The sequence below is a fragment of the Indicator indicator genome, chromosome 2, assembly GCF_027791375.1.
Source record: "Indicator indicator isolate 239-I01 chromosome 2, UM_Iind_1.1, whole genome shotgun sequence".
Taxonomy (NCBI): Eukaryota; Metazoa; Chordata; class Aves; order Piciformes; family Indicatoridae; genus Indicator; species Indicator indicator.
In genome coordinates this window covers 14,135,822-14,160,717 of record NC_072011.1, presented here as the reverse complement: position 1 = coordinate 14,160,717, position 24,896 = coordinate 14,135,822, and the positions used below count along the sequence as shown (strand labels likewise).

General features: G+C 40.3%; 1 protein-coding gene across 1 annotated transcript in view; it reads right to left on the bottom strand.

Annotated features, from left to right (window-relative positions):
- Nucleotides 1-562: 562 nt before the first annotated feature.
- Nucleotides 563-24,896, bottom strand: part of ARFGEF3 (ARFGEF family member 3) — an 86,846-nt gene continuing 62,512 nt past the window's right edge. The window contains exons 18-34 of the mRNA XM_054398234.1: nt 24,146-24,296; nt 23,233-23,547; nt 21,542-21,675; nt 19,983-20,128; nt 19,573-19,752; nt 19,049-19,193; nt 17,824-17,946; nt 15,866-15,969; nt 13,116-13,260; nt 10,726-10,854; nt 10,026-10,202; nt 9,378-9,492; nt 8,396-8,498; nt 7,598-7,729; nt 5,955-6,085; nt 1,510-2,740; nt 563-754 (exon numbers count right to left, since the gene is read on the bottom strand). Of these exons, the coding sequence (XP_054254209.1) occupies nt 563-754; nt 1,510-2,740; nt 5,955-6,085; nt 7,598-7,729; nt 8,396-8,498; nt 9,378-9,492; nt 10,026-10,202; nt 10,726-10,854; nt 13,116-13,260; nt 15,866-15,969; nt 17,824-17,946; nt 19,049-19,193; nt 19,573-19,752; nt 19,983-20,128; nt 21,542-21,675; nt 23,233-23,547; nt 24,146-24,296 (3,653 nt within the window). The remainder of the gene's footprint in view (nt 755-1,509; nt 2,741-5,954; nt 6,086-7,597; nt 7,730-8,395; nt 8,499-9,377; nt 9,493-10,025; nt 10,203-10,725; nt 10,855-13,115; nt 13,261-15,865; nt 15,970-17,823; nt 17,947-19,048; nt 19,194-19,572; nt 19,753-19,982; nt 20,129-21,541; nt 21,676-23,232; nt 23,548-24,145; nt 24,297-24,896) is intronic.

Below are 24,896 nucleotides of genomic sequence, written 5' to 3'. Positions count from 1 at the left end.
TCAAAGGCTCTTCTCAAAGTCAAATAAATTTCCACTTCCTCTAGTGAGTGAGGCATATAGTTACTGTAATTATCTTATTAGGCTTTCCTCTTTCATGCTAATCTCAGAAGGGGAAAGGGTCACCTTTTAATTTGTCCTATAACCCCACCTTTTCCCTGACTTTTTTTGGAACAGCTACATAGGCTTACTGTCCTGGTTTGACTTCCAGATAACAGTTGCATTCACAGCTAATTGCATGTGTGGAGGTTCTACTGCAGTTTAGTGTGGCTCCCACTGTTACAAATTTGAATTTAAACAAAGGCTACTGAAATGTGCCACTTCTTCAGGCAGCAGCTTGATACACTGGCATTGCCTGGGGCTATTCCAAGTGTCCCCATGGACACACTTACACCTTGCCTCCTTTGCAAGGGGGGACACGGTCTCATATGGATAGAGGATATACACTGACAAGCTCACTGTTTCTTAGTTTATCACCAACAAATAGGCAATTAACAAATCCCAAATACTTCTTAGCTGTATACCTTGGATGTCTTGTCCCCTTTGCAACAGACCACAGCTAGGTTTAAATGATGATATCGTAAACACGTCCCACTCTTCCCAGCCACTCCCGCACGGCCTGGCGGACACGGATGTCTGTCACATGGCAGGTCAGCTGGCTGATACAGGGGAACACTGCTGGCTGCAGGGCTGCAAAAGTCTGGTCTGGCAGGGCCTGAATCTGGTTGAGGACTGTCAGCACCATGTTGGTCCAGGCCTATAAACAAATTGGATTAAAAAAACCCCTTCAGAGGATTTTCTTAAGTAGATGAGACCATTGCTTGAGGCAGAAAATAAGGTATCTGGTGGTCACAGCCTCATGAAGAGACTGAGTAATTTCAACATATTCATTTAATGTTCACTGCATCCTCCTAAGTCACATTCAGTACTGCAAGCCACTGTTTGACTTTGTGTTGCAGGTATCAGTGCTCACCCTTCATCATCTTTTATCCCATAGTGAACAAAGACTTTCAAGGTTCATGTTTTCATGGATTTGTTCACTTGGACATGGAAGCAGCAAGTTTCAGTTTAGCAAAAGAGCTCACTATTTCTGCTGTGGAATTAACAAAAAATACCTTAAGAACAAAAGCATTGTGACAAGCAGCATGACATTTTCAAAAGCCTTAAGTAGGCTAGAGCCCTTAGTAGTGAACAATGAGCTCACTGTAGGTGGCTAGTTCTTAGGACTAAGCACAGTTTTGGTCCCAGTCACAGAAGCACTCTTGAAAGCTCAGCTAGTGTATGTCTGATAGCAGTTCCCTGAAGACTGATTTTTTTTTTTTTAAATTTATTTTCAATAGGACAATCAGGTTTTTATTGGTGCCAGATGCTGAGATACTCAGTCCTCATCAGGGTGACTTTATGTCATTAAATGGAGAGATTATAATGATTTTCATAAAAGCAGTAAGAAAAAGCATTAATAGGTATCCTTTTAATCACTGCTATTGCTAGCATTCCACAACTATGTCCTACCTGTATCTGGGCCTCGGCATCCCTAACAGATATATTCAGGGAGCTGACTGTGGATCCTGAGCGTGGTCTCTTCTCTTGTCTCAGGATCTCAGGACCAGCACTGAATGAATGCCTCATTTGACCTTGATCTATAAGATGTTGTGGCCGCTGGAGTATAGGTGAGTCTGGCCCTCTTGAACCCATGAACTCCCCTTTCTTTTCCACTTTGACCTCTTTCGTGAAGGATGTCATGGCCTGTTGCTGCTTTCTTTTCTTGTATTCTGTCATGAGCTTGGAGATAGTTTTGTCAGTGGCTATAGTGTAGATCTTGTTGCCAGCACTCTCCCACCATTCTTTTTTCCTGGTTTGCTCTTTTTTCTCTGGTTTAGGACTTAGGGGAGGGGGTAGCAGCAACATTTCTCCACTCCCTCCTCGGGGTGTCAGACAGTCTCCCAGCTGGTCCCTGATTTGACTCCGGTCATCTTCCGATGGTGTGTCCTTCCCAGATTGCCCTCCAGTTGATGGGGTGGAGGTTTCTGAGTGAAAGGATGGTAAGATGAAGAAAGAGTCACCTTTGAACACTGGAGCCTCCTCTACATTATTCTCCAGGTCCAGATGCATCTGGATATAGTTGTTGCACAGTTCCATACAGAGCTTATGAAGGCGCTTGATTAGCCATCCCCAGTCCGCGTTGCTGATGGGCTGTACACTCAGAGATGGTATTCGAGCCCTCCACTGTCTCTTCTCCTTCCCTCGTGGGGGACTGACCTGGGCAGTTTCTTCAAAAATGTCTTCATCTTCTGAAGAACACTGCTGTGATGAATCTGTGCTTCTCTCATCATCTTCAAAGAGGATCTTTTTCACTTGCTCTGCAGTGATGCTCTCCTGGTTTGTCAGAATTGCACAAATCAAAGCATGGAAGTAGATGTTAAAGCTCATTGCTGACTGGCGATACAAGTTGGCAGCTCCACTAATGCCAGAAACTTTTTTCAGCAAACACTTCAACCCGGGTCTGGTGTCAAACTCTCTGGCTGTTCTGTACGAGTCCAGCAGTAAGTCAAAGATAACAGCCAGGTTTTGCATGGAGATGTACCTGAGAAAACCAGCCAACTTATTTTCTGGTACTTGTACTGTCATTTTCTCCTCAAAGTTAGAAGGGCCTTTCACAAATTCTTCCAGTAAGATGTCATATAAATTCTGGAGCAGTACTTGGTGGGACAGCAAGCTCACCACTATAGTCCTGAAAGGAATACTTGGTAAACCAAGCACAGGAAAGAAACATAAAATAAAATGAAAACAGTGCACTGTGCTTTTAGTAGAAGAGCAGGAATACTTTATATTTTAGAATTTAACATGAAAGATGCAAATGAAAGGCCAAATTTTTACAGCCGCGTTACAAAATAGTGGAGGAAGATAAAGTTCTGTGGAACAGTCTTTCAGCTACTCTTCCAACTATTTCCCTAGAAAACCAGGCACATTGGTTAAGAAAAATAACTGTCCACAGTAAGCACACTAATGGCAGTTGTGCAGAGGTGGTATTAAAGGAAGGCTCTGTTGTAATTTTTGTCCTTTTCTTAGGGATGTCTAGCACTGACAGATTAAATATTCTGAGTTTCATACCAGCTGCAACTATTTTCAGTATCACAGCCTGCTATAACCAGGGAATTTGTTAACATAAGTTGGGCAACTTTTCTACCATTCTGACTACATTTTCTATCTTTGCTGCTGAACTTTGGCTAAGTTTAAATATAGTTAAAATTCCTTCCCTGGCACTTCGGCCAACCTTAACTTGGCTATGACAAATTGAGGCCACAACTAGTTTATTACTTGGTTTCCATTTCCACTAATGCCATGAATTAATTCTTATAAAAAAATAAAACACGAGGAGCCAATTAACCAGCTGATAAAAAAACATTTACAGAAACAGCAGTGCAATGAAGCATGCAAAGAAGCTGAAGCCTTGCTGAAGGCACCTTTTGGTGTTTGCCCTTAAGACTTTGAATGAACACTGAAAGCACAAGGAAATATCTATTCCTAACCCTGTTTCTCATATATAATATTAAGTGATTCTTAGTTCTGCTGCTGTTAGAGGTGCTCTGAGTTGTTCTAGATTTCACTGATTTTTGATTTGCACAGGAAGCCCAGGAATGGCAAACTCCTCCAACCAGAGTTTTCAGGTCATTCACCAGTAAGTAACATTGAGAGGCTTACAGACAAGGCAGGCTAGGAAGAAAAGGTGGACGGGATTGTTGTTTAGTAGCTCACGGGTTTCGAATTATAAACTCTGAAACCTATCTTAAGGCATTAAACAACTTTCACAAGTGTCTTCAAAATTCCAAAACAAAAGGTCTGATTTTTGTCTGAGAAATCATATAAAAACTCAGGTTTGAGAACACAGTATTTTAAAAAGGTCAGACAAAACTGTGCTTCCTGGGTTAATTCACCCATGCCAGTTGCCTTACCATGACACAGCTGTCAGTGCTGTACAGCAGTGAAATTCAGTAGTCTTATCTGACAGCGCTAAAATCTCAATGATTAATACATACATTGGAATTTTTAATGGGGAAGTAGTTTTCTGCCATAAAAAATCATTAGAGGCTCTGACTCAGAAAAGCTCTTAAGAGAATGTGTAAAGTTATATGAGTGATTGCATCGATTTCAAGAAACTAATCCTATTCCAAAAGCAGGATCAGAATGAAGATCTGCTTTCCTTGTAATAGCCACAAAGGCAACTTACAAGAGCAGTTTAAAGTACAGCCCAACTGCAAAGAAACTAGTACACAACTACACAATGCCAAAGCTGGTGAAATATAGTATTTTCTTATTTTGCCCAAAGTTTCAAATTGAAATATATCAGTACTTTTTAGGAAGAAGAAAAGCTCCCTTACCCCAGCTTCCTGTGAAACGATGCAGCATTAAGGGAAAAAAAAGCAAAAAGGGAGAAGAGAAACCCCACTAAGTTTAAAGTAAAACTTTTGAAAGGCCACAATTAGTTGCATGCAAGACTGGCATATTGCTTCACTGTTGTAGCAAATAATATGCAAAACAGTGGCACAGTCAACTTTTGAGCCCTGTTTTTGTGAAAAATGAGCACTGCTGGGGTAACATTTGCCTATAGGCATATACACTTTTTGCAGCTGTTTAGACAAAGTGCAGTGTGAGAGCATTCAGAGTTTGTGTTAATTGCAAGCTTTAGTTGTTTGTTGAAGACAAGCAAGACCCAGGCTTCCTTTACAAATGCAGCCTGTTACACTGCATGGTCTATGTGCTATGAGAGGTGAGTACTCCAAGCTTTTTGCTTTGCACTGGTTATAACAAGGATAGTCTGCAAAACTTTGGGTAAAGCAGACATTTTACCACCACAAAGGAAAGATTTAGACAGCGATCTTGACGATCTTGGCCTTTCTTTGCCTCTGTGCAAGGCCCTATTCTCTGAAGACAAAGCAACAGAGCACTTCCCCTTGGGGAAACCTCTGTACAGCTGTTTACACTTGCACTATCTTTCTTCCTGTCCATTCAAAGGATCATCACATTCTGGCTCCTTGTTGCAAGGAATAGTTTAGTTCTGCATGAGGATGGTTGAAATAATACAGAAACAGGTTTGGTATCTAGTAAAAGACAATTCCATCCCATACTCTGCAATGCAAACACAAACCCTGAATGCACAATTCTACTCATTTGCCCTAGTGCTGTTACAGCACTTGTTTAAATAACTGAGTGCAAGCAAAAAGAAATATTCTTTGACAGGATTAGATTGCGATGCAAATGCACAAGTTTCTGAGGTGGTAACAAATGGAAGGACTTCCACAAAAATAAAGTGCCAAGGAAAAACAACAGTTTTGTAGCTTTGGATGTGGTCTCTTCAATTTATACTGCTCCAGTTTAAGCATTAACTTTTTTTTACCTTCTTAATCCAGTAATACCGAATTTAAAAGACTATTAGTGAAGCAGACATAATTTAATTTGTTAGGTATCATTACAATCAAAACAGCAGTTCCAAAGCTTTCCTCAAACTGATATTTTTAAGTCTCAGGAGTCTCAAGGTTTCCTATGTAAAGGTTTCCCTACTATTTCCTGGGAGAATTATTTTCTAATTTAATCTGCATTTCCTCTACTTGGAGGTTTTCTATGATCTTATGTACCCTTCAGGTATTTGTTGTAACCTACCAATTGTTGCATTCTGCTAGACAATTCTTCCTTATTTAGCTTTCTAAGGGCCAAATCATCAGCCTCGACACAGGCTCGTCTAGACTGGTAACAGCTCTTGCACATGGCTGTTCAGCAGTGTATGGAAAGCAGACAGTAGTAACCTACTGATCCCTGCATCCAAAACCTCATTTTTATTTGATCACTGTATTTCATATTTTTGGCTGAGATCTATGGAGAGGCATGGTTTGCCAGGCTCAGTTCACATCTCCGCCAGCCTGACAATGTTTTTATCTTGCTTTTAATGACACAGTATTTACCTTCTCTGGGTATGCCCATTTGGTTTCTTATCTGGTGGCAGGTCAATGATGAGCACACATGACTGGGCATGTTCAAACCCTTCCTTGTTGCTAGGAGTCTTTGGGGAACATTGAGTCTCCAGCATGAAGACCTAGAAAATGAGTGACATAAAATGATCAGTTTAACGCTTGCACTGGGTCCTTGGGGGGCCCAAGAGTAGGAGTTCCTGTGTTGTGAAAGATCTACTAAGGTGACTTATTTTACAGTGATGGAGAGAAGGCAAAGTATGCTCCTAGACAGACCTTCAAAGAAGCATACTGCTTTGCTGAAACTGCCTCAGAGCCATGGGCTACCACCGGATGCACAGCAGAGCACAGGGCAAAGGACAGACATCTTCTTTGAAGTTGTATAAGGCACAATACCAAGCACCAAAACAAGCTTCTGCTGCCTGTATACTACTATCAGAACATACTTCTAATGGACAAGGATCTGTTTGCATAGTTGGTCTGTCGAACCTAGAAAGTTTGGTTGTTGGAAGGGTTATTTTCAGCCAGGAATACAAGACACCTGATTTGCAATTATTTGGGTAGGAAATAGGAAAACAACTCTCAGTTGCTGTAGCTTTGTTTTGTAGCTTAGTAGTTGTGTCAAATCTCCACCAAGCAGGACGTATGCAGTGCCACATTTTCTACAAGTATAAATGCCACATTCCCTGCTTTCTTGAGTTCTGCATCTTCAAAACTTAATTGAAAACATTTTTTTCTATTCAAAGTATGCCACTGCCACATTATTTGTGACCACAAATCCTGGTCTGTTTCTCAGATTTTCAAGCATCATCAAGTCAGAAATTGTCACCAAGCATCTGTTGGCTCTTTTAACCCAGCTGCTTTCCCATGCTGAAACTTCCATACAGTATTTACAGTTTTACAGCACCCTGCAGGTCATTAAGTTCAGTCTGCTGTATTTCAAGCAACTTGTTTCCATATAGCTACTTTCATAAAATGAACAACCTCCACTGTAGTCAAAAAGACCCTCAGGAAGTTCTCCCTAAGCTTTCTCTGCTGATCAGGAGTTAGTGGTGAGTTTTAAATACTTTGTCAAATATTAGCATTATCCTCTAGTTTTCAGTAACTTTTATTTTTCTCTTCACTCTATACCCAGGTATTCATAGAGAAAAAAATTTCAAACTCTGCTTCGATAGGTTGAACAAACCTTGGTTTTCTAGTTTCATATCACAGTTTCTGTTCTAGTGCATTTTTTTCTCCTACGAATTTATCATTCTTTAACAGAATAATCAGAAATATATATGACACTCTAGGTGAGGGTTCATATTGACACTAAAATATCCCTTTCTCACTGATGTATGCTAGGGTTCCTTTCTAAACCTACATTTCACAGTAGACATAACTCATCCTCAGGTACCTATGCATCTTCCCTCACCCTTAGGCATTCTTAGTTCCTGCTTACAGGAGAAGAGCTTTAAGGACTTTTTCTATTTTTTAACATTACTTTTTCCTTACTACTACTGTTAGGCACATAAATTTAGTGTAGGAATTCTTTGCCTGTAGTTCTTGTGAAGAAGGTGGTGGTAAAGATTTACTTTCATACAGAAAAGCCCCAAGTTTAGAAGGTTCTCTGACTTCCCCTAAACGTTGGTCAGTACCTGTTGTGCCATGGCTCTGATTCTCCAGTATTCAGCTTCAGCACTTGGTGAGAGGGAGGGAGCTGCCACCTTCACTTCACAGGCATCTCCACTAAAGCTTTCAGAGCCGCTGTGGAAATAGCCCAACAGGTTCTACAGGGAAACACAATGTCAGACTTTCACTTTGTGTTAAATGAGGACAGCAGCCGTAACGCTTTCCAGCCTCTTTGTGTAAGGTTGGACTAAATGATCCTTAAGGTCCCTTCCAACCTGGTAATTCTATGAATACAAAAGTGGGAGTGAGCTGTCCCATTACCACCTGCTATTTAGCATTTGATGCATCTGATGCAAAGGCATTTTGATTTATGTACGCTGGTCTGTGATGACTTAACAGAATTTTTTTTGTTACAAGAAGTGTAGCAAGCTGAGAAATAATCTATATGGAACATGAAGCTACAGGATGAAGTAAGTGACTGTCTTCTGTCTAGTGTTAACCAATCCAGAGCAAGAAATGGTAAATTTTCATCCACTTAACTCTTCTGATTTCATACTGACAGGGCAACTTATGGTAGGTTGGACTGTTAGCAACTCATGTGGTCTCAACCTGTTTAGAAAAAAATATTTCAATCTCCACTGTTGATCCAACAGCTTTCATTGTGAATTGACAAAATAACAAAAGCTACCATATAATCCTTATGCTTCCTTCCTTGGCTCTGTGCCCAAAAACTTTTCTGAAAAAGAAAAAGCAGGCTGTCTAAAGTTAGTGGGTCTATAATTAGTGTGATTACATTTTGACTGTCTGTAAAAAGGGCAATTTACCTTTACTGGCTCCAGAGTGGCAGAGAATGCATCCTGCAAGGCACAACATGCGAGCCTCCACATCTCTTCAGTAAAAACAGGCCCTGCTGTTACTAACACGTACCTGGAACGACACAAGGAAATGTTACCATGTTACAGTAGGAACTGCTCAACTCCGACTTGTAATGAGAGAAGGTTGAAAACAGAACAAAAGGCCTACTAGGTAGCTAGCTCATGATATCCAATCTCCTCAGTTGTTACCCTGACCTATTCCTGTAATTACACCATAGTTTTCACTTCCCCCCTTCCCTTTCCTTTTCCTCTTTCAGTAGTCATTTTCCAGGACAAGAACATGTTGTGAAATACGTAATGCAGTGTTTATTTTGATTATGACTGTAATAGCATCTCTGTTTGAAGGGACCTCCAAAGGTAATCTAGTCCAACCCCCCTGTAGTAAGCAGGGGCATCCTCCATTAAATCAGGTTACTCAGAGCCCTGTTGAGCCTGACCTTGAATATTTCCAGGGATAGGGCCTCAACTATCTCCCAGGGCAACCTTTTGCAGTGTTCCACCACCCTCACAGTAAAGAACTCGTTCCTAACACCCAATCTAAACCTACTCTTCTCTAATTTAAATCCTTTGCCTCTTGTCCTATCATTACAGGCCTGAAGACTATGAAAGACCTCTAAAGACCTATGAACTCCAAGAAAAAAGACCCTTCATTATTTTCCTAAGAATTAATTATTGGCTAACTGCATATAAGTAATACAGTTGTCAAGTGCTTTTCATGGGAATCATAATAACTCCTAAAATCACAGGTTTTAAAGCAGACTGAAAACAGCAAGAAAAACTTACAAATTCTAAAATTTGTTACTCAAATAACAAGAGAGAGGTATCTTGTAGATTTCTTTTGAGATGTAAACCAAGTTAATCAGCAGGTAAGTTCTTCAAAGATATAAAGACACCTATTATGAACATGCTAACAGAGTGAAGAGCCTGTTACCTGATACAAGAGCAGCCAACTCTGGAAATAATTTCTGTTGGTTCTGCTACACAGGCTACCAGCAACTTGAAAAGATCTTTCAGCATAGTATTGATCATATTTTCATAACCAATATCTATAAGGAAAAGACAGAGGCAGTTTTAACATCATTGCCTTTTCATTATAATTACACAGTCTGGCTACATTTTCTGCTATTCAGAGATGTGGCAAAACCAAATACTTTTTATGCAGTTATCACCAAAGTTCAATTTTGAAACATGCATCATAAAGTGACACAGAACAATCCTTTTTGTTAACAATATAAAATGTCTGGACTTAAGTGGTACTGGAGAAATAGATCCTCTTTGTGATATTTTAGTGCTTTGTGATCAGAGTCTTAGTATTTTCTTTTGAAAAGCATAACTGTGATCATTTAATTTTGAAGGCAGCCCTGCTCTGAGCTGGAAGCTAAACTCTTACAAGTTAAATTTTTCCATAACTCTAAATCCTATCTTGAGAGAAAGAAGGAAAAAAAAAAAAAAAAAAAGGAGGGGCAAATTTTCAACTCTCCTCTTTTTTTAATTCCCTTTTTTCTCCATGCTTGACTAACCAAAAAGCACTAAAAACATCTCCCCCATCTTCAGCAGATTTGACAGCAAAATGACATACCTGAATGTATGAAATTTTGAATGTGCTCCACTACAAGTTCACAGGAAAGGCCAATGGCATGCTTGAAATTAGCAGATGCCACATCCCAGTAAGAATGGTCACCATGGCTGCGATGGAGCCAAAAAGACATCGTGGGAAGAAGAAGATGTACAACTGCATAAATGCCAAATCCTGGTCCTTGAAATAAACACAATGGTGGATGTTCATTTTTGCTTACAAAGCCTACGTGCACAGTAAATTTGTTAAGTTGTTCCAAGCTTGAGGCCAGGGATGATGCTAAAGAGAGTAGATTCTGAAACTTTTTGGTGAGGTGAGAGGGGAAAGCAGTTTGGATCCAATTGTGAGGCAGTATATGAATGTTTAGCCAACAGCTTGCCTGCTATCTTTCCCAGCAGGTCTACAAGACTACATAATTTTCTTTTTCTATTTCCTGGACACCAGGCAAACATTTTCTGTGGCTAGGACATCAGTAGAATACCACACCTCTTAATTTGTGCAATAATAGTGTGTTCACCATTCTTTTGTAAACACAGAATAATGCACTAACTGGAACAACAGATCATGCTTTAAGAAAATCCCTTTCTGCTTGAGAGCATCTCTGTGCAACTCTAGCACAAGTACATTACAGAAGTGATTTAGGATTCTGAGAAGCTTGGGTCAGAGCTCTACTAGCTCACATCTTATCAAGCCCTCTCTTTACCAGGTGTCTTGGCAACATCCCTCAGCAATTCAAAGAGCAGATCCAAAGTAGGAGGCTGGTGCTGACGGGGACAGTTGGATATGGCAATTGTTAATTCTTCCAGGAGGATAATCCAGACATTGATAAGGCCTACAAGAAAGGAAACAAAGATTATAAACCGTGAGTGAGATACTGTGTTGACTGCAGGTGGAACATGCCGTCCAGAAAGTGATGAAGGCTGAGAAATTAATTAACTTAAAAGATTATGGGTGTTTGCACGGTTTCTGTTGCTGTGTAATGATTGCAGGTAACAGCAATTTTTGAAATTGTGGCCTCCACTTCAGTTGTTTTTAAGTTTGTATTTTGTCCCATCCTTCTTCCTCCACATACACTTTGTCCTCATCTTCTTTCTTACTTTATTACTCCCACTAGTCCAATCTCTTTAACCTTGGGGGTTTGGTTTTGTTTGTTTTCAATGGAGCATTTGATACATCTCCCTAGCATTGCAAATGCTTCTCAGAATAGATTGCACTAATTTGGGGTATGCTTTCAAGTAAGGATCCTACGGTGACTAGCCATAATTTAACTGGTTCTCTAGTTGGTACGCAGAAGAGAACAGTAATGATACCTCATGAAGTGTCATCAGGCTACCTCACATGGTTACATAGTCACAGAAATAATATTAAATGTGGATATGGCAGAGCAGGACAACTACCAGAAGAGCAGTTAGTTAGGATAATACAGGCAGTACTGTGAGTTCGTATCTACATTAGCCAACATCTATCCCATAATCTTCTGGTGATACAAATACTTTTCAATACAATTTTGAAGACAGTTAAGAATGGCTTCCCTTTAATTGTTCACAAACCATGTAAGTAGTTGCTAGTTCCCTATGACATTATGGATGGCTAACTAGAAGGATCTTGCATGTTATGCTCAGAATGCTCCTGCAATCTACAGTTTTGTTCTTGAGTTAGGGCTCCTGAAAAGGCTATGGCTTTTATTAGCCTAATATGGATTTTACTTTAGCTCACTAGTAACCTTGCTGGCCAATTATGTTCGAAAAGCAATTAAAAACTCTACCAGGGAACCTTAAGATGCACCAAGTTTGCTGACTGCAGAAATCTTCCTGAGAATCAAGGAAAAAACAGTGACATCATTACTTACTTAGTGGGTTGATCATTTATTTATTCACACCACTTCTACAGAGCAGTATGTATGGGTGACAACATTTGAAGTCATATAGTCTTTAATAATGTTTCTAGATAAAGAAATAGCACAAATACCCAGAGTCTCTTCAGAACAGTAGGCAGGTGGTACTCACCTGAAGTGGTGAGACCCTAGGTCAAGTCCTAAGCCTGACTCGAAGCAGAGACTTCAGTGATTTGGGTCTCCCACCTCCCAGGTGAACATTCTAAAATCTCCAGAGAGAAAAAACCCCAAACAACCAAACACAGAAAGATGAAAGTAAAAGCATTTTTTCAAAAGAACCCTAGGACTCATGGTTTGCTTTATGGAGAGAGTAGCTTTTCTCTCCTGAATAAAGAGTAGCAGTGGAACAGGACAATGCACGTGATGGAAGAGCCTAGATGAAAGTAGTTATCAAGAGTCATTCTGTTGAGGCATGGGAAGGAAATGCATTGGAGTCAGCCTCCTTTCTGCCTGGTTGGAGCTGGCTCTTCAGAGGCAGCCAGGCTGGAACAGCTCAGAGTTCAGATATTCAAAAGTGACTATACTGCTTCAAAGGGCCATCATGAGTCCAAAAGCAGTAAGTCTACATTCCTGTACCACTTGGCTCCACACAGATCTAGTTCAAACACTTGATTAATCCATAACTGATATAAGTCACACAAATGATTGGGAAACAAATGTTGCTTGTTTCTCTGGAGGTCGTAGGACTTTTTCTGCACCTCAGAAACGTACTATTTGGTTCAACAGAGCACAGGAAAATGGTTTAGAAAGATAAAGAATGCTTGTTTAAATATGTTTCCAAACTCTAACTCAACACTGATCTTTTTGTCTGTTAAAGGCAGGCCTGCCAATACCAGCCTTAAAAGGCTTTTACTCCTTCAGCTGTGGACTAGAAAGTGTTTTTGTGTTATTTCTCAGAAATACATATTGGTTACTATGAATATCAGGATAATTAATTAATATTATCTTGTCCCAGGAGAGGGGTTGTATTTTCCTCATATGTGAGCTGTACTTTTTAACATAAAGAAGGTAACATGACCTGAACTTCCATGCTCTGTGCATACATGTGCATGTGTAGACAACAGAGAAACAGTAAACTATGAAGCTTTTCCCATTCATTTTGCTTTCAGCAGCCCGTAAAGCTGACAGTGACAAGTGGAAGAAGCAATAGATTAATTCCACATTTTCTGCTCTCAAAACACTTACCAGTGTGCACTTACCAGTGTCATCATCGAAGTCAGACAGGATACACTCCATGCCATCCTCACTGCTGGCTGACTGCTCCTGCACTCTCCGGGGCAAGTTAACCAGCCGGCCGCTGAGGAAGATGGGCTTCAAGGGCATTTTATAGATTTTGGCTAACAACTTGGCAGGAAGGAGAGAGGAAAAAAACAAACAAGAAGATAAATATGGAAAATAAAAATCAAAGCTATGAAAGCAGCATAATGTCAGCATTTCTTCTGTTCATCCAGCAACACAATTAGAGGCCAGAAGTCCTCTGTTCATTAACAAGGGGTTGGGGTGAGAAAAGAGAGGGAGAAAAGCAATATAAGGAAGGGAGTGTGGCCCCTCCTCGTTTGTGACAGATAAATGTCAATACTTACTGGTGGCACCTGTGATCTACGATGCTCCATTAGCTGTATGCAGAATATTTTACAGCTCTGAACGACTATGTAAATACTGATGAAAGAACCTGAACAGGTTTACTTCAGAACTTCTTTGCCTGGGTTGTCCATTACACAACAAGTATAAACTCTGCAGGATTATGTTATAGTTGGGATGCTATCAGCATTGGAGAGCAGTGAAGTGAAAAAGGACCTGGGCATCCTAGTGGATGAAAGGTTGACCATGAGCCAGCAATGTGTTCTTGTGGCCAGGAGGGTCAACGTCATTAGAAGAGGGGTGGTTACTATGTTGAGAGAGGTTCTCCTCCCCCTCTACTCTGCCCTGGTGAGGCTGCATTTGGAATATTTTGTCCAGTTCTGGGCCCTCAGTTCAAGAAGGACAGAGAATTGTTTGAAAGAGTTCAGAGCACAGCCACAAAGATGATTAAGGGAGTGGAACATCTTCCCTATGAGGGAAGACTGAGCAAGCCCCTGGGGCTCTTCAGTTTGGAGAAGAGGAGACTGAGGGGTGGCCTTATTCATGCTGATAAATATGTAAAGGGTGAGTGCCAAGAGGATGGAGCCAGGCTCTTCTTGGTGATGCCCAATGACAGGACAAGGGGCAACAGGTGGAAGTTAAGGCATAGGAAGTTTCATGAAAACATGATGAAATATTTTTTCACTGTGAGGGTGACAGAACACTGGAACAGGCTGCCCAGGAGGGTTGTGGAGTTCCCCTCTCCAGAGATATTCAAAACCTGCTTGGATGCATTCCTGTGTGACCTGGTATAGGTGATCCTGCTGTAGCAGGGGGGTTGGACTAGATGATCTTTTGAGGTCCCTTCCAGCCCCCAACATTCTGTGATTTTACCAGGCCTCTAAAGAAAACTACATCTTTGCAACATATGGACATGATTTGTTTTGAGTCATTCCTATTCTACTTGCAAATAAAAAGGTATAACAAGACGAAAGTGGCTGCTTCTTTTAAAGAGGAGAAAATATTTCTGCCTCACTGTGGACTGGGATTTGTAAGGATAAGGTAGAGTGGTGTGATGCACATAGTGTTCAGATGATAGAATATACATTAAATAGACATATAGATAGGTTTTTTTAGGTGAATAAGTGTCCTGGTTTGACATGGATGCCTTTAAAAAGTGTAAGGTTACAGAACTCCAGGAGGTCCAGAGAGTCCAGTCCAATGAGTGGACACAGGAAATTATGTTATTTCATTCCCAGAATCCCTGCATCCCTATAAAATTGGCTGCAGAGTTAGTTTCTGTCTCTTTTCTCCCTCCTGCCTGCTCTCTCTGGTGGGAGGCCTTATCTCATAACATGGGGGAGTATCAGAGGCCTGATTAATTTGTCCTGTGCAATTTTGGCATGTTTAGGCCTAATGGAAGGGAGGCAAGGTGGGGCTTGTGGTATACTTTGGCTGGGGGAAGGTTTTTGGAGGTTAACATGTATCCTGTATATGTATTAGGTGTTAAGGATTCATGTATTCTGTATTTTTCTGTGTAGTTTTGAATATAATTCTGTGTTTCTCTCCAATTCAATGAGAGCATTTTATTTTACTCAATTGGAAGAGTAAAATTATATCTGTCCACTCTCTAAATGAAGATAATAAGATAGCCAGCAGAGTTTCTTAAGGCTGCTGTTTACCGTTCTGAGCTGCCTTATTCTTTCCTTCTCCTCTATGTACCAAATCTACTCATTGTCTCTGAATTTAGGTATTAAATCAGTTCAGCTATGCGTTTGTATTGTAGCCTGGGTCCAACAAAAAGACCTGCAGGTACTACAGAAATACAGACAGTATTATAAAATCAGGCAAAACCCATCCTGTTAACTTTGGATAAAAATTTGTGCTGTGTGCTAGGAGATTACAGGAAACATGCCAGCATTCTAATTGTTAGAGATTTGCCCTGAGCTTCAGATATGTCTTCATGGAACAGATAAGCTGCTGATGCATTTTAGAGGGTGTAACCTCTTGTTCTCCTTGAGATCTGAGAATTCTCAGGGTTGTTTGTTGCTTTTGTTTTGTTTTGTTTCTTTCATTCCCAATACTCTTTACAGTAGTTGTTTAAATATGAATGAATGCAGCTTTGAATATGTTACTACTATGTTTTGAGCATTCACATTTTCCCACACGCTTCTTGGGTCTGACTGTTTTTATTTCTTCGGTTTTCCCACTGCTAGCTGGCCTCGAAGGTATGAGGCTCCATCAGATCACCACTCTCCATCTGGCAATGCAGGTTATTACCACAGGCTTACCACAGATTCTGTAAACCATCTAAACACCAATGCAAAGCCTGGAGGTTACAACTGTTTCCTAGACCAGGTTAGCACCTGTAAAAGATTGTTCATCATACCTGAGAACATCTCCTGAGGTAATCAAGAGCGGGAAGGCACAAGTCTGTAGATGCAGATCCTGATCCTGGCACACAGTCACCCATCTCCTTACAATCTACTTCCCCTAAGGGACAGGAAAGGCAGCATTGGGAAGGACAGAAGAACAGAAAAACCCATGACTTTAGTTTTCATTTTTCATTCAGTTGTGGCCTAATGTCTGAATAGATGTCTGAATAGAATCCAGAAAACATCTTTAGTTCGATCTTATTAGATGACAACCAGATGATTCTCTTACAAACAATACAGTAATACTAGTCACAGATTATACATGGACTTTTATATAAATAAATGCTTTAATAAATACATGTCTGCTTAATAATAACCCTTTACTAAAGTCTTTGGGAGTTCTTATAATCATACTTTACAGCCATCTGTCATAGTCACTTCATCTCTTTCCATGGGTGTATGAGTTATTTTCTCAATTAACATACTCGGTTTTTTATCTATTAATTTGCACCCCAGTGCCCTGGAAAAGTCTTCTACCACAAGTTCTTCCTTTTATTTTACTCCTAAATACACCATTTTATATTTTGTGCTACAGTATTTCCCTATGTTGTCTAATTCAAGTGTCAAGGTCCTACAGTTTCAATTGTATATCCTCAAGCTCTAGTGTCTCAGTATTACTAACACTGTGGCAACAGCAGACTCCTGCTTTTAGGTCAGCTTCACTAAGCATATTAAATAAGCAGATCAGTCCCAAGGCATCCTGCTGCAGAGCTTCTCCCTAGATAACTCCATTCACTCTATTTTCCCCATCTGCACAATCTCTTTCCTCTCCCTCAGTCAGTGGTTTGCCCACCCCAGAATACTTGGCTCATAGCCATTTTTCCGGTTTAGCCAACTACTTCCCTTTCAGTGCCAAGTCTGAAGCCTTACTAAATGCCTACATACATTAACATTTTATTGCTTCAAAAGCTATTCCTCTCATAAAACCCACAAGATAAATATTAAACAATTTTATTAAATCCTACTTTATGCTCCTTTCACTGCATTTTTTTAAATGCTCTTAACTATTCTCTCCATAATGTATTTTAAAGCCTTATCTACTATTGAGACCAACCAAGCCAAGGAGTGAAGTTTGAATCCTTTAGTTTTATGTTAAAATGCACATACATTTGCTATTGCTCAGTACCAAAACACCCCAAAGTCCTACTACTTTTAATACAAAAGAGAGACTTTGTCTTTTGACATGTAATCATAAATGGGACAAACTTATCTCATCAAAATAAGGAACCTAAAGAAATAGAAGACAGGTTTTTAAGTTCTCCAGATGAAACATGAGTTCCCTCTGCTGGTACTGGATATGCAAGTTTGATTGTCTTTTGTAGTAATAAATACAAGCTGAATTCTTCCCTCATCAAAATAGCTTAATAAAAGTAACATTAAAGACTAGATTTGCTGCAGTTAGGCAGTTCATTTAAATGTAAGGGAGTTGTTTACAGCCCCAGATACCTCTGTGAATATACATATTAATAAAGCACTTAATTTTACCAATCACTAGAAGTTTTGCAATTCACATAAATAAGAAAATAATTAAAAATCATTGCCATAGTTCAACAAAGAGTGTCAAACCATAATGACCAAAGCAAGCTAGAGGACATGAACATGGGGGCAGAATGACCTAACATCAGTTACCATTGTTCTGAACTGTGGTAAAGCACCGCAATTACTCTGCAGGGTCATCCTGACTCCAGTGGTTTCCATTGCTATGACAACTTGAATGGATAGTATTAAAAATATTTCTGAAAGAATCCTTTAGTCTTGATTTTATTTTTTAAAGCATTCTGGACTTGGTTTCTTTACTGCCCCTCTCTTCCCTACCCCACTATGTATAACATAGATGAATTTTCCTTTTCTGCAGGATCAAGTTTGACATATCATGACTTAATAGGATGAAAGGAAAAATAAAAATAATTACCCAGTCCTTTGACAAACTTCATAAGGCACATAATATAACTGGTGGCAGCATTGGCAAAGACTTGGATGCTGTCTGTGTTTAGAAATGCTTCAAAGACATCAAACACGGGAGCCTGGCGTTTCCCTGCAAGAACAGCAAGATGAGAACTCTTCTCCACCCCCTACAAATGTGATTTTTCCAATAGTTTTTCAACAACTTAACTGAATCTGTAGAATCTCTTGTATTCTGAGCAGAGACAGAAGTGATCTTAGAAGTAAAACCTCCTGCTCCTGAGGCAACTTGTGCTGCCCTTCATAGGAATTAATACAAAATCTCTCTATTACCTTTTGTGTGAAAGATACCAGTTTATGCCTGCTCAAATGGTAGGAGCAGATTTGAGCTCTTGAACCCTGCTCAGTAGCCAACATATCTCTTTGGTGGAGGTTTGTGGTTTAGTTCTTGATAACTGCCAAGATGACAGCACTCATGTGGAAAACTATTCAGACTATACAGTAATGAAACAGCCTTGCTTCTCCTAACTAGATTATCAGTCTTCAAAAGCTTCATGCACTTGCATTTTGCCATTGATCATAACAGATCTGAAAGACAACATCTAGGAAGAAAACAATATCCCTTCCATGTGACTTGTAACATTTTAAAACACCTTTAGTAGGGCAAAAGAACAGATTAAAGACATCTTCCCATATTACCCAGTTTCCAGGCAAGCAGGCATCTCTGGGAGGGATGCAGAATCATTCTTACAGCAAACATGGTTTTTAACAGCACTCACAATTTGAATTCAGCCTTGTGCCTGGACAAGCTCTTGCCTAGAATATCACACCAAGTTACCTTCATGTACAGTAGAAATAGGTTTCACATAGTAAGAAAGACAGTTCACAGATACAGTATGCTCTCCTTCCTCTAGCAGGACAGGAGCTCAGCCAAGCTCAATCCTGCACTAAAGTGTTGCTCAAAAATATCAAAGGAAGTTTGAAACTTTCCTTTTCTCATTCTACTCATCTGTCAGAATCTAAAGGATAGAAAGCCAGAACAATACCTCTGCATTCCTTCCCACCCCAAGTAATAAATCAGATACTTCAGTATGGTTGTGGAGTATTGCAGTGGCAGTGCTACTTGCCACTGTTCAGGTAGGGCACTGAAGAATACTGAGTTAGTTACTGTGTTCCCAAGAACCAGACAAGGAAACAAAAGCACATATGAAACAGGCAGTATAGTAAGTCCTTACCCATAGTGTATTCTCCTACAAGGTACTCTTTAACCTCTGATTTGCTGCTGCTGTGCACTGTTTCCAGGGCACTGAACAGAGGTCTCCATCCTGACTGGATCTGAGTGGAACACATTTCCACCAGCTCTCCTATAGAGGTGACCACCTGCAGACAGTAGGTGAGGTTAAAAGAATAAAAGCAAACCCCAGAACTGATACATATACAGGCCTTCAGAAGGAACGAGGCTGGCATTAAACACATCCTTAGATTTCACAATGTCCGTCTACATTAATATATCAGGGTTTTTTTTTAGATAATAGAAAAATTTTATTGACTTGCTTTAAAGCCAAGTGTACTGTCCTGGTGTTCTACCACAATGCTGGCTTAGATAGGCAGAGCCTTCCTGATTCTTTGAAGGTGATTAAGGGACACCAGTTGAAGGGCATTTGGAAAACTCTTGAAGTGGGCCAAGTACAGTCTGGCGACCATCCTTTGTATGGACATGGTAGGCCTGATACAGACCCCCTGATCAGGGCTGACTTGCCTGGTCTTGGACATCCTCATCACACAGCTCTAGCTGCATTATATGCTCAAACGGGCGGAAAAGTGCCTCGTTAAAGTGAAAATGAGAAGGCTCATTCCAGTCCATCAGCACTTCAGTGAGGATGTCGTGGATGAAGGAGACAGCCTTCCGAGACACGTGTCTCTCCTTATGACAGGCAGCCTGCAGGGAAAGGAGGAGAATTAGAGTTTGTCCAAGCAAAAACTTTGCTTTTAGTGAGACACTTTCACAGGAGGTCAGTTCCTCATGTTGCTGAACTCTAAAACCAGCCTCACCATTAATGTGACTAGGGACTTCTAGTCACTCCTGCAATGAAAATGGGAGAGTACTGTCATGGAAACAGATGACAGTCTCTGAGCTGCTTGAAGTCCTATTTTCTCCCCCATTCCTACCTCTACAAGGTGAGGTGCAACGAGGCTCCAGCAGCGCATGAGGTGGAGCAATGGGCGAGATTTACTCCTCACAATTCTGAGCATGGCATCACCAAGTCGGAACAAGTGAAGTGCGCTTCTCCTGTCCTGGGTAGATTTTACTTCACCTACAAGAAAGTACAAGAAAATTAATAGAAGCTAAGAAACAGCAGCTCCTCCATCACTAGATGTGTACATTGGAATTTAAAACAGGTTAGAAATTATTTATACTAAGTCAGGGTGGGGAGAGTGGGGGAGAAAAAAAAAGGAAGTAAAAAGGCATCTACATAAAACGCAGCCTATGCCTGTACAGGTTGAAAGAACAGGAGACTCACCCAAGTTTTAAGAACAACTGTTTGGCTTTTTTTTTTTTTTTTTTGCAAACATTTTAAAAAGAGTGGCTTGGAGAAATAGTATAGAAAAGTTAAGCAAAAATAGTAGTTGCAAAAACCTTTGAGGACATCTACAGGAAGGAATATAAACTGCAACTTATTTCCTTGCATTTCTTATCAAGCAAAGGATACCAAGCAGGGAACATGAGAAAATTCTTTTCTGTTCCCCAGCCAGTAATAGTCATTATTTCCTATTGAAAGGGATTCATCTTCTGTTGCTCTCAGAACGTTTGGAAAGACATTCCATTCTCTCATTTAAAACACATTGATGCTTTTATCTCTAATTAAAGATGTAACTGGGGACACACCACCTTTAATATATATATATTTTAACAATTCAATTAATTGCTCTAATTTTAATGTCATTATTACTAACTACTGTTTACTGACTAGTACATAAATTATAAAAGAATTACTATTTATCAAAACTAAAATGTCTAATGTGGAGGTCTGGAGATAAGGAAGAGCAAAAAATGAAGAACTTGAAGTGTCACATGGAGAAAATGACAAATAGGACTTCAGGGAGAGGAGAAACTGATTAAATTTGAGATGTATACCAGATAAAATCCACATCTGCCACAGGACAGAACAAAATCCATATGACTAATAGAATTTCTAAAGGCACACTACCAATTTAAGTGAGGTATTTTCCTTTGGGTCTAATCCTTCTGCTGTATTTGAGATGGGGATAGAAACAGGCTTTCTACTCTAAGGTATATGCTCCATTCTGTTAGCGAAAAGGAAGCATGACAAATCCTGTTGCTGTATTTAACATTATTTTCTGAACACTGAGGTACCTTATGACACTAACAAATGTCTAACCTAAACCTTAAGCTGACATTCACCTGAGTTTAGTTACTGGATTGGACCTTAAAATGGAGCTGTGTTTAAATAGCTGTGGATAATTAACATCTGTAAAGTCCAAGATGCAAATAAATGTCCCCTGAAGTGTTTCATAGCAGGTGTGGATGTGGTCCCAGTCCAAAAAAAGTGCTCAACCTTTTCAAAAGATTTTTAGATTTCATTAGACTAAAATACTTGAAATTTCAATTAGAAAAATTAAACCTGCAAGAATACAAAGTAGGTCCTGTAAACAGCATGGTTGTACTTGAAATACAGAAGTCTGTGAGGGATCTTGAGGCAATTTACCTGGCATTGCTAGGGAATAATCGACTGTATCTGTGACTGAATGGAAAAGTTGGGCCTGAGAAGCCTTCTTGAGTTGGTAAAGGAAGCCTGCCAGTGCCATCAAATTTAACTTGTCAGCAGCATCTTCAAAGAGCCTGTAAGAGAACAGAATCTAATTGAAAAATTCATGAGATGCAGACTTAGATGTGTATGTGAAGAGCCCTTATCTGCACATGGCTGCTGCGTGTTGCCTTTGGTGACACGTATTATTGAGGGCTTCTTCATTTATACAGTGCTACAGACTTTGGTCCACAAGCTTTAATAATTGGAGGGTGGAAAGTAGAGTGGTGCTGTAGGACCAACCAGAACTCTTCCAAGTTTTAGATGTGGTATTAAATCAAAAAAGTCATTTTTTCAGGGAATTAATGCTTTGCCATTACTGTACTTTAGTGTCATACGCAGTTCATGAACCAGCAATCAAAAATCCCAGTGAGAATGTGTCCAAGCCTCACAGTATGTATTATCTATCATAGCTTCACTGACTTCAGAGTTACACCAGTTTGCTCCAACTGAACTTACAGCCTCTTACATGAAAAACAGATTAATTCAAGTCTTAGATCTAAAGTTTCTATATCCAAATCACTATTTTGGAACATAAACTAGAATTATTTTTAGCTGTAATGAGCCCATAGGATTCCCATAGGATTTAAGAGTTAAAATCTGTACCCTTAAACAAACCAATAAACATGCTTACATAGGCAGGGGGTTCCACAGAGATTACAGTGGAATTTCACATGGTGCAGCCACAACTTGATACAAACACAGTTTGCTGGCATTGCTTTTCATAAAAAGCTTTCAAGTCCTAGGAAACTAAAGACTGACTCCTAATAACACTCACACTGAAAGAGAAGTGCAGAAATCAAACCTGCATCATTAAAATCACAGTCCTGTTATTCTCTAATCCTCAGAAGCAAGCTGTATCGTGAGCTTCCTAAATATAAGGTTCTTTCTGTGCACAGAGTCAAACTCCTACAAGCACTGTTAGTATGCATTCCCTTTTCCTCTGAATTTACAAGTTACACCCTGCTTTGGGCAGCCATCAAATGTCAGTTGGAATAAAAAGGCTATCAGAAGCATGTAAACCAAGGATATTTTCGACTCCAGCCTGTGCTACTGAAAGAACAGCAGAAACTCCAAAAGAAGTTTGTGACATATCCGTCTGCAGACCATGCTGTAGGGACATTTGACCTAGCCATTCTGTGACCATGCTTGGTGGTCCTTCCTTCTTCAGACATGCTGGGGCAGGCTGGTGCTGAACAGAAGCAGCTGCTTTCTAATGGACACTGGACTTGCCACTCAGTCCCTTCCTGTCAGGACAAGATGTTTATTTTGCCTGCTTTAACGAACACAACAGATGAATTTACATGCAAACAATAACCCCACCCCTGTCAGGATGCATTTTATTTGCATATTCACTGTTGTGCACAGACATACTTAAGCCCAGAACCTGCAGAGCAGGTACTGCAGAGATGCAGAAAAACTAGCTCTTGCAGGAAGTGCTGGTTGTGACACACATGCAGCTCTCTTGTGAAACTCAACTGAAGCAAGTGGCTGTAACCGACAAAGATTCTTCCACATCTACATCACAAAAAGGTCCATTTTGGCCCTGTTCTGGGAACAAGGATTCTGCTTTCTGGCAGCACTGCTTTTACCTGTCAGCCTGTGTGGAGAGTGTGAGAACAGCCTTGGCAGCACTGGTCCCACACAGCAGGCTGCCTCCACGGAAGTCAAAAGCTCTGCCCTTACTGCTCTCCTTGATGAGTTCCTGGATAGAAACCGGCTGAATGACAGGATTGCTGCTTAGGGTGGTCTCCTGCTGTGGGGTCAGCGCCTGGGGAGATTCCCCAGGGTCAGAGTCTGGGTGCAGCCCTCCAGTGGCCTGCTGTGACTGGGTGATGGTAAGGGAGGGTTGGGAAGCACCATCACTGAAGTGTGTGTGCTCCAGCGTGCTGATGTACTCACACACCCTGAGAACAAATAGGAGAAGCAAAGGATGAATAAAAACCCCCAAACAAGCTCCTTCCCTCACTAATCATCAGGCTCACTGAAGAAACACTTAGGTCTGTACTCCAGAATCAGAAGGATAGTGCAAGTACAGCTCTCAGAGGCCTCACTGTGAGAAGCATCTTACATGGAACCCTCTTGCCAATCTGCAGGCACAGATTTCTACATCTGAACCAGATACAACACACAGGACATTTCCCTCAAATTCTAAACAGATGATCTCTAATGCTCAGACTACACTTAAGACAACCTGCCTTCTTATAGCCTTTGTCCTCCCATTTGCCTAGATAGCAAATAGTTTAGTGCAGGTCCCTGTAAAGTCCATTCAGGCTCCTGAGTCTGCCATAGTTTTCTGGTAACTAAAGTTTCTGAGCATTGATTTTGTCTCTGAATAGTAGTGGAAACCAGTACAGTCTTTTCACAGATACTGGCAGTTAATTCACTCTGACACTGCTTATACAGAAGATTTCTAGAGCACATAAAGTGCTTTTTCTCAGTCCCTAACTTGCAGGCAACATTATATAAATCCTGTTTCTTTTGGGAAAGTTGTCTTTTGAGTACCTGAACACATGAGGCCAACAGTCCTGATTGTGGCTTCCCATCTCCAGGCCCACATTAAGGACTGCATCCATACACAAAACATGAGCAGTGTGCAGGCAGACTCCCTGCACTTTCCCCATCTGCTCCAGTTTCTGCTCAACTTTCTGTTTCACTGCAGAATAAAATGAAATGTAAAAAAAATTAAAAATTAGCTTCTCCAGCTTTTAAACAAACACTGGTTTGTATAGAGGGTGATGGCAATAGCATACAGTCTGAAAGCTATACAAGAGTGTGAATTTTAGACAAAAAACAAATCAGAGAAACTCATTTCTTCCTGATAAACCCAAGGCAGTTTTAAAATTAAAATCCCTTTCGAGTGACTTTATATGCATGAAAAAAATAAGGCCAGATTGACACCCTCTACCCCCATATGCACATCTTGTTGCCCACAGAACAGATGGAGATTGCCAATGGTATTACATATTTCTCTTTGGACCTGTATATCAGTTGGCTGTATATTTATTTATTTTTACCAAAATCTTCTTTGCTAAGGAAAAAAGAGAGTGTGCAGACTTCACATCTATTTCTTCAGAAAGCTTTTGTTACTGGATAGTTGCGTCAAAGCAAAACTAATCTGAATTACAAGCATTTGAACATCATTATTTTTCCCAAGAATTGTGGTTTTCATAGAGCAGATCTACTTGTCTCTAGCCATCACTGCTGCTGCCCCATCTATGCTTCATCATGGCCCAGCCAACTTGTTTCAGTTCCA